Here is a 9,949-nt window from a genome sequence, read left to right as displayed (position 1 = left end):
TTTTCACCATTAAGGTCAAACTACTGGTTATTAAAAGGGACAACAATCTATATATATATATTGGATAAGTATTTTATATAATACGTAGATTGCAACACGATAAACAGTTAGTTAGGCAATCGCAGGTCCCAATTACTATCTGGATTAAATGTTGTCCATTAAAACACAATGCACAGTTGTATCTATAGTAATGCAGGGATTCAGTGCAGATGAGCTCTGCAGGAAATACAGCAACCCCCCCCGCCCCACAAGAATCAGATGAAATCCCCTACTATTACACATTCATGTAGATTTGTGATTGGTAGAATATCTCCAAAAAAGTCTGAACAAAATATCCTCAAAAGCACCAACAAAGGGGACTGAAGTGTACTGTGGTAGAAGCAGGTGTGAGCTTCACCACCACATAATCATTTAAAGTGAATGAGTGTATGAATGACACACACACACGAACACACACACACACACACACAAACTCACACAGGATGGATCCACATGCATTGGACAGCCTCGGCACAGTTAAGAAGTCTGCTGTTTGTTTTCTGTCGAGCAGTGCTATATTTTTTTCAGGACTCCTAATCAAACATGCCTAGGGCCACTGGATGGATAAACACACACACAGTTTGGCAACATTTCAACTCTTCTCTCAAGCGGTGCAAAGGGGAGAGAATAAGGGTGGGCTGATGAGAAACACTCACACACACACACACACACACATATACACATACACACACACACACACAGACACAGACACAGACACATACACACAGAAAACGCCGGACTTGAAGAGAAACGTCTCAGTTTGTTTTAATGTAAAAAGACCCTTTCAGCCGAACACATGGTTAAGAAATTATGTTGACATTTTTGATGAATCGATGTACATGGGAGCAAATGTCTCCGTATCCCGCCAAATGTCACCACATGGTCACACATTCTTCATGAATCAGGGCACAGTCTGATATAAATTACAAATAAGCTATGAAAAAAAAGCCACTTTAACCGAGACAATGATTATGTAAAACTAAGTTCTTTCTGGCACATGCGGAGGCAAACATGCCTTTTTATGTTGTGGGGGACAAACATTCATTTCTGACATGATCGATAAGTCACCCTGTTTTCTTTCTTCCTATATTACACTTTTTCCAACCATTATACTCGTAAAAGTCATTTCCAGTGCAAAACTGTGCGATTTGGTTAGCGAAGGCGCTGGCTTCCCTTTAGAGAGTCCTCAGTGTCGTCCTCCATGATGGGAATGTTTCCGTAGGGCTTCAAATGACCCTCTTAGCATTGATCCCCTTGTAAAAAAACGGTTAGAGTTCCTTCAGGTTGCTGCAGTTTGAGGCAGTTCTACACCAGTGGTGTACTGGTAGATAGAGAGGGGGATACAGCAGCTATCACCCGTCATAGTTTCATTGTGTCATGTAGCTGGTGGGCCAACTCTACAACAGACTGCCACCAGGACTTCCACTGCACCCTTGGGTTCCTCCTATACGTTTTGTGAAAGAAATCTGACTTTCTTTCCCGTCAGCACCCAGCTCTTAAGGTCCTTGATGGAGGGAAGCTTCATTTTATCGCTGTTTTTACTGTAAACATTCAAGAAGATGCCAAAGAGCACCAGAAGGCCAGCCCAGATGTACCTGACAAAGAAGAGATAGGATATTTTATTATGGCAGAAATGATAAGCAAAACAACAAGGTGCTAATGTAATAACTGGTATAAAGAAGGGCAGGGTTCAACTTGATGGTCATGGAAACACTTTGCATATGCTGATAAGTAGAGATGTCCCGATCCGATCACGTGATCGGCTCCAATCCCCGATCACGTGATTTTCAAAAAATCGGGGATCGGGATTTTTTTTACATTTTCTTTTTTTTATAAATATTTTTTTTCTTTTTTTTATTCAATATTACAAAACAAAAATGACCATGTTCAAGTCTTAAAGTCACCCTGAGGCCTTAGTTTTGGTTTCAAATTACACAACATCATGTATGTGTTGCTTCTTTGGGGCTTGTTTTCATAGACCTGGTTGCTTATTTCTCTCAAATCTGGCAACAGAGTGGGCAGGGCGCAGTGTCTAATTGTAGCAGTAAGCTAACGAGTACTGATAAGCTTTATTTAGTTTTGATCCAATGCTGCACAACTGAACTGATCCAATGCTGCTGTGAAAAAAAGAAGCTATATCCATGTTGGATAGAATATCCAATTTAAATAAAAAAAATAACCTTAGGGACAACTTGAATGCTTTTTTTTTTTTTTATCTTAATGCATTGCATAAAGATCGGATCGCGAAAGATCGGTATCGGCAAATTCTCAAAATCAAATGATCGGAATCGGATCGGGAGCAAAAAAAGGTGATCGGGACATCCCTACTTATAAGGAAATATTTGAGTTTGAAAAGTGGAAGCAGCAGCCATGAAACGGACTGCGAGTCCAGCATGGTGGAGGGCACACATCAGCTGGAGGGTAGAGGAAGTTGGCGAAAGACACACAAAGTTTTGAGTATCTTGTGAGTATGCATGTAAAAAGTAAAGACAGAGCAGGAGAGGTAGAGCAGAGAACGACCCTTTGACAGCAGAAGGAGGGAGAGTGAGAGTGAAGGACAATGTGAAAGAGCAGGGTCTGAAAATGGACTGCGGACATGAAAACTCAGGGCAGTGGGAGCCAGATGAAGTTTTATTAGTCAAAGGAGAGGCCAGAGTAGACTCATTCTAAACTAGGAGGAAAGTAACCAAAGTCCATGTACTTACTGAAAAGTGAAAGGTTTCGCAAAGAACATGAAGGAAAGCACGACAGTCATGGCCTTTCTCCCCGTGGTCACTGCAAAGGATGAGAAACATTTGTGGTTTTAGGTCCTCATTAAAAAGAAATAAAAAGCTCAAGATATGATATGTTACTCTTATATGTTTATACAGACATTTCTAGTATTGTAACTCTTTTTATTATAAGTTAAGTATCAGTCTAAACTATAATCTCAATTCATTACTGACCTGTCACGGCAACCAGGGCACCGAAGAGCTTGATCAAGGCGAGAACGAAGGAGATGCCAAAGTAACCCGTGAGAGAGAACAGGAACGCGTAACCGTACGTCTTCACAGGGTGCTGCAGGGAGGAGGGTGAAAAATAATTGGACAGGGAAACATTCCTTTAAACTATTGCCCGCTAGATGCTGCAACAACATCAGCACACACTAACAGTAGGCAAATAAAGGGGCATCTTATGAGAATATAAAATCTAAATTATTTCAGGAGTTTAGAAATAAATAAGGTTGAGTTGAGGTTATACAGGAGACACAGGCTTTGATACAATTCATCTGCACATCTTAAGGGGAGATTTGACTCGTAACATGTCTGCAAAATGCTGACCTTATCAGACAACAGCTGTATGTAGCAGCAAATCGTGCATCATGTGAATGCAGTATTATGGGACACTCACCTCTGAGCAGAAAGCCACTGCTGGCCCCAAACCCCCCACACAGAGCAGGCCTGTCAGTATGTAGACAAAGCCGATGGAGTATGAGTACAGCACCTGTCAACACAACCACAGTGGATCCGTCAGGAGTCACACACAGAAAATGACAAAAATCACAATTCATTTGATGCAAGCTGCAGATGTACAGATTCTGCAGCGGGCGCCATCAGTGTGAATAAATCTACTTTAGACAAACTTGGGAAGACCTATTCCACATGTACATGGGTATTTTTGAGTTTGCCCTCCTTTGAAATGTGGGTGGTTGGGTCTATGTCCTGGAATTGTATCAGTGGGTGACCTTCCTAGCGCATTCTGACGGCTGCTATAGTAGAACAGTTACTGTACCTCTATGTGTAAACATGTGGACGTCATGTTTGCAATGTTAAAAACAGCAGTACTTGTGTGTACCTAACCTGCGTACATTTGGCCTTGTATCATGTACTAATGTATACTTGGGACAGTGTACCATTTCAGAGTTGGAGCCGTTGTGGAGCTTCATGGCCTTCTCCTGCACGTTTCCGATGGCGGCGTCTGCACACAGTGCCAGGGAGATGAGGAGAACACCTGTAAGTAAAAACACACACACACTCAAACTAAGACCACAGATATCTGAATAGAAAGTATTTGTTTTAGCTGAAGCTGTACAGAGATATGTTGGTGAGTTTGCACAGAGCACAATATGTTTGCCATACTTATTTTGTAAGGATAAATAAAATACCTGTGACGTTGAAGTTGGGGGCCACTTTGCTGTCAGCTAGAGTAAACCAGATGAGACCCAGACTCATGCAGAGAGCAGCCGACACATCGGCCACATTATAGCGTTTACCTGGGAGACAAAGAAACAGCATTAAAAAGACGAAACTAACTAATCAGAAATTAAAACGTCTACAATCTCCTTATCCCATTTTGTCTAACTTTGGTTAGAAACAAAACAAGATCTCTTTCAGGAATGAACCGATACAACTTTTGATAAAGCCACCATCAATAAGGACAGAGTATTTTTCATCACGTAGAGAAATCTTCAAAAAGATAACCCTACTCTTTTTAACTAGAATTAATTGACATTGCACTCAGGTAAAACCTTGAACTAAAAGTTGTTCTCACTCTTGGCAAAAGGTTCTGAAGGTTGTGCATGTAACAAAGAACCAAAACAGCTTTGTGAAGAGGCAAAAGTTGGGAACAACAGAGTGAAGCAGTCTGACGGACAGATGCCTAGAGGTTGACAGGGGGACGCAGCATCAGGTCGACCGTGGCCGGCTTTGATTCCCTGACTGGCCTTTGAAGGGCCTCACATCAGATGCAGCCCCCCCCCCCCCCTCCCCCCCTCTCCAGCCCCCTCTCCCCACTTTCTTTGCATTCTAAGTGAATAAAATCTGTTTTCCACTCGACCCCTTCAGGGACCCTGGTGCTCACATCTATCCATCCAGAGTGAGATGCAAAACATTACACATAACCTGTCTGACGCCGAGGACAGAGAACTTTGAGATGGCCGGGTGAGGATGAAAGGAGAGACAGAACCAGAACAACGGACTCAGATAAAAAGGAGATACCTGAGGATGAAAGGTGGTCAATGCTTTAGAGGAATTGTGAGATGACTGGAATAAGTTTTAAAATGCACCTTATGAAAAGTGAAACTCTCTTGCCTGATGACTTCGGTTAAATTATTTTAAATTCAAAGAAAACATGTTAACCTTTAGTTAATGATGCAATCCGAATTCCGCTTTCCTCTGAATTAACACGTCAAGGCCTAACCTTAGTATACAATTAGATCATACAAAATCCATATCCATTATTTTTTCTTAAGAATGAACAATTCAAATTTTTTTGTCAACTGATCACAACTGCAAATATGGCTCTGGGGGTTTTCAAGAAAGCAGGTTATTTGAAATTCATGATTTCAGTTTATCCTAACCGTTGAATTATGTTAAAGCTTTTCCACGAAGCCAACCCAGAGATCACACTCCACCTTGTTCAAACAACACATATAATGGATCACATTAAACCCCAGGGGTGAGGTGTCAAGTGCAGATCAAATAATGTGGATTAAAGAGACAGCTGCCATATTTAACCCAACAGAACAGCACATACTGAATGACATAGCATGAAGGATCAAATGATTGTCAAACAGGAATCAACAGCATTAGTTGTTTATTGTAAATTCAGCTCACCTTGTATGAACACTCCTCCGATCATGACTGGGATGAGTTTACAGCACTTGAAGATGACCTGTGTGGGGTAGTTCAGGTATCCCAGGGAGGTGTTGGACAGGCCCATTGTACCCACTGTTAGAACGGCTATCATCATATAGGTTTTCCCTGGTATCCTGGAACACAGGAACAAATAAAAGAAATTAGAACAAATTTAGTTTTTGTACTTTATTTGCATATTTAGAAAACAATTCCCTCTTTCATGTGATTTACTGTATTGTAAGTGTATAGTGTGTCATCCAGGAGCAGGATAATAATGTACCTTCTGCGTTTGTCCTGCGTTAGCTGAAGCTCCACCAGACCAAACGTGGAGTAGAATCCAAACTGGATAAGAGTGAGATACCATCCGAAAGGCTTGAATCCTTCCATGGAAAATATCAACTCCTGGATGGAGGAAAAAGGAAATCATCAGAAACAAGCAGGTAATGACACCTTGTGAAATAAAAGCTTTGTTTATATGTTTATATCTTTAACAGCATTATTACTGCAACTAGATCAGAACAGCACATTTTGGAGGGACAACCTTTGCACGTATCTGCATATCCACAAACAAAGCCTTAACAACACAGTCTTTCTGTGTGTGTTACCTGCAGGTATCCATAGATGAGGTAAAAGAGGAAGACTCCGGCCACGCAGATCATGAACTGTGTGGGCGAGCTGTAGATGCTCAGGTTGATCCCCAGGACCCTCAGCTCCTCCACAGACTTGATGTGGGGCGACATCACCTCCGTGGACGACGGGATGGAGATGGAAATGTGCTTCCGTGAACTGTTGTAGCTCACCAGGCCATATTTGGCACTCATTGTGTCTTCGGCTGCTGGGAGCTGTAGGGAAATAACAATGTATTAAAGCAACAATTACATAGGACATTCCTGATGAAGTGTCCTCTTGATTAGGAGAGGCATTGCAGCCGTATGTTGATAGATAGACTTTCAATGCAGTATTTAGATAAAGTAAGGTTTTGAACTTGTTGCATCAAGGGAATTACATCAACAACATTGTTTGAGTATGTTATGCAAAGAAGTGACATTTACTATGCAATACGTATCTACAATATAACATTTGAAGCACACACTTGCATGTTTTCTCTGACTGCTATTGCATCACTAGTCTACAGTTATTGCATATGTCATATATTCCTTTTTTTGAAGTATTCATAATCAGCTTTGTTGTTTATCATGCAAAAATTTGACTGTTTTGATGTTTTCTGTAATCACTTACCTCGTTTCAATGGTCTGTTACTACTGCAAACCGCAGCATCATCATCATCATCATAAACTAAACTTCAACCTTATAATAGATGTATAGTTCCTCATATTAAATGTGCTACATGTACATGTTTAAAGTAAGTATGACGTTAGCTCGGCTACATGGAGCAGCCGGTTGCTAACGATGTAAGCTAAAGCTGTCATTGGATTAGCTGTCATAGGCTAAGCATTTAATCACGAGTGATAATCCTAACAATCAAGGTTATTTTATGAGCAGAGTGTTATTAGCGATTACTTTAATCCCTGTCTTTGATTTGTCAGCAAAACAACCAAGCTACAACAGCTCTTTACCTCCAACAGCACTTCCGGGATTCTTTACGTCAGTTTATTATCTTCTTCAGAGGCGAAAAATCATTTCCGTGGACGTGTCGGCATCTTCTGTCGCACATTACGACCGTTTTCATATTTCTCTTTAACAATGACAAACAGCTAACACACATTGAGCAGCCTGTTAGCTTGCTAAATGCTACCTGCACTTTCAGCAGGAGCAGCCAACAACTTCCGGTCCACCGCGGTCCGCGACCTCTGAACTGCGACGCTATTGGTCAACGCAGCCACGAGTCACTGCTCATTATTAGCTAAGGTAATAGCATACTTATGCGTCTTAAATATGTACATACAATGACATTTGTCAGCCCCATGAGTTGTGGAGTAGGACGTTTAGAAAATGAGTAAAAGATGTTAGTTAGAGTAAACTAAGGCTGCTTTTCTTACCTGTTTTGAAGTATACATCTTATATGTGGGTTTGCTGTCTCCACCGGCCATGGTGCACCTGACCTAAACACATTCAGGTGATGCTAGTTTTTCCAGTTTAGCAAGTTACTTCCCTCCTGTGATAGGCTTATTCACACATGTCTTACCAGTACAAACCTAATTGGAGAATATTAATGTTACATTCATAACCTCTCTGTTTGTATTAGAGAACAGCCAATGGACCGTCAGCCAACAATGTGACCTGCCAGAGCCTTTACAGAAGCATGTGGACAGTCTACAGTGAGCAAAAGTATGTAAGTACACTGATGATTCAAACACCATAAGCCTATTTTTTTAAATATAAAGATGTATTCATTTAATTTACTTATGTATTTTAACTTCATGTCACCCTAAATAATATGGTATACAATTTTTTTTAAAGTATTTAAAGAGGCAATAGACAAGTCTTTGTGATTTTACGTATCATTATGAAGTAAATCTTGATTGCACAATGTAATTATGTTGAAGTAATTTGCAAATGGAAATGTTTTCATAGTAAAACAATACTAGAGGTGCCTTAACATGCATCAATCCCCATCTGTAACACTGGCCATCAATAACACATATTTAAGTACAGTAAATAAGTACATTCTGCTGCTAATTAACGTGTACTTTTACTACTTTTTGAAAGCAATGTTGAAGGCATGACTCTTAATGGACTTTTTTATATTGTGGCAATACAACTCAATCAACACTTACAACAACTTAACATGTCTGAACGTGAAGCCACTTCCATATTCACCTGTTGATGATATGACATGGTGCGTATCATGTTCATATATCATCCTAATAGTGTGGTTAGGTATACACTGGAGAGCAGCTTAGTAGCACATAATGCTTTTATATTGTCCAAATTGAATCTCTCCCTATAACTTCTCCCACCTCTCCTATCTCCTCCCCCAATTATTTCCCTCTGTCTTTCCCGTCCTCTCTCCTCCTTTGAAGTTATGTCCATATAGGCTGTCTCCCCCCCCCCTACATTTCTTTCCCTCTAAATCCATTATTCCCAACTCTCCCTTCCACTATTCTGGCCATCTCATATCCCTGTCTCTCCCTCTTTGGCTCCCCCTGCATAAGGCAAGAAACTCTCCCCCCCCCCCCCTCATTCCTCTCCTCCCTCTTCCAGCTTTCCTTTCTCCCTGCTGTCCAATCTCAAATCCCTCCCTGTGCCTGCCTTGTTTCTCTCCCCTCTTTCTCCCCCTGTCCTCTTTCACCAGCCAGAGGTTAATACACTCCAGGATGGCATTATTTCCTCCCCGGCCCTCTGACAATATAAAAATTCAGAATGGACAGCTCAATCCCTCTTCCATCTCAGATTTGATTGTAATGGTATTGCCTCCTGTCCCTGGGAGGCCCCTGCCGCCTCGCCAACCTGGGCTTTATGACACTAAATGGCCAGGCTACAATTTTTCCATCTATTCAAAAAAATTCTGTTAATAACTCATTTGGAATGAGACGTCTACGGCCAGGTCTCTCACCCCTCTGCTCATAGGGGTCACAATATACACAGGGAAAAGATGCAGGGCGTGAATTGCAAATGTAAAAGGTTAATTAATCTCTGTGAATTTACAATCCCCTTCCCCCGGTTCCCCTTGCACTTCAATTGACAGTCCCAAAGAGACAAAAATGTCATATTTACAACCAAGTGCTCAGCCAGGCAGTGCAGGCCGTCCGAAACACTCTCCCCTTCTCCCCCGTCCAACTTTACAAGTGTACCCATTCATCAAGCGTGATGGATTTATGTAATGAAACCCATTTCCTTTCCCCCCATACGATCCTATTAAATAATAAAATAATTATTTATTGATTATTCAAAAAGGTACATATGCGCGGGTAATGGCTTTGTACCACACCACTGGACCTGCAATAAATAAAGCAGGCAGAGAGAGACAGAGAGAAATAAAGCAGAGCGGGAAGGAGAGAGAGAAAGGGGGGGAGAAATGAAATGACTTTTGAACCAGTGAAATCTGGATCCAATATGGCCTCTCGCTGCACGGATCAGGAAGGACATTATTCAATCTTCAGGAGGCTCATATGGGAGCGCGACCTATGAATGGTTTTGATATACTATATGGACCAAAGAAATGAAAATAGACAACCGGGTGAGTGTCCTGCACAGAGTTTAGCATTTGTTGAATACTCATCCTTAAACCATAATATGTAGGATGTATTTTATGTTTTCTCACAGACAGGGTTAAATACCAATCAATAAATCACATACTAAAAATATAGCAATCCCTCTTCATTAAAACCCAT

At 41.1% G+C, this 9,949-nt stretch overlaps 2 protein-coding genes across 10 annotated transcripts in view; one reads left to right on the top strand and one right to left on the bottom strand.

Moving 5' to 3' along the window:
• Positions 1–788: 788 nt before the first annotated feature.
• Positions 789–8,164, bottom strand: slc35b3 (solute carrier family 35 member B3). 2 transcript variants are annotated; one of them, XM_079661023.1, is made up of 10 exons: positions 7,655–8,164; positions 6,260–6,496; positions 5,935–6,056; positions 5,634–5,788; positions 4,184–4,291; positions 3,932–4,029; positions 3,430–3,522; positions 2,985–3,096; positions 2,745–2,814; positions 789–1,634 (listed from the first exon to the last, which is right to left on the bottom strand). In XM_079661023.1, the coding sequence occupies exons 1-10, from the start codon at positions 7,703–7,705 to the stop codon at positions 1,484–1,486; spliced, it is 1,197 nt and encodes a 398-aa protein (XP_079517149.1). In that variant the 5' UTR covers positions 7,706–8,164; the 3' UTR covers positions 789–1,483. The 2 variants fall into 2 exon arrangements, with proteins under 2 accessions (XP_079517149.1, XP_079517150.1); XM_079661024.1 differs by lacking the exon at positions 7,655–8,164 and adding an exon at positions 7,232–7,451.
• LOC307025986 (uncharacterized protein) overlaps positions 7,384–9,949 on the top strand; it is an 86,540-nt gene continuing 83,974 nt past the window's right edge. For 4 of the 8 annotated variants that reach the window (XR_013804311.1, XR_013804313.1, XM_079661026.1 and 1 more), the window contains exons 1-2: positions 7,602–7,731; positions 7,861–7,943. Coding sequence is in view for 3 of the 8 variants with exons in the window: in XM_079661026.1 (XP_079517152.1) it covers positions 7,918–7,943 (26 nt within the window). In the remaining 5 variants the exon portion in view is untranslated. Of the gene's footprint in view, positions 7,524–7,601; positions 7,732–7,860; positions 7,948–9,949 lie in introns of those variants that run through there. The other 4 variants (XR_013804310.1, XM_079661027.1, XR_013804312.1 and 1 more) reach the window with 2 other exon arrangements.

This window comes from Notothenia rossii (genome assembly GCF_949606895.1).
Source record: "Notothenia rossii genome assembly, chromosome: 12".
In the NCBI taxonomy this organism is placed as follows: Eukaryota; Metazoa; Chordata; class Actinopteri; order Perciformes; family Nototheniidae; genus Notothenia; species Notothenia rossii.
Note: the sequence above shows the minus strand (reverse complement) of the source record. Positions and strands in the feature narration are given on the sequence as shown.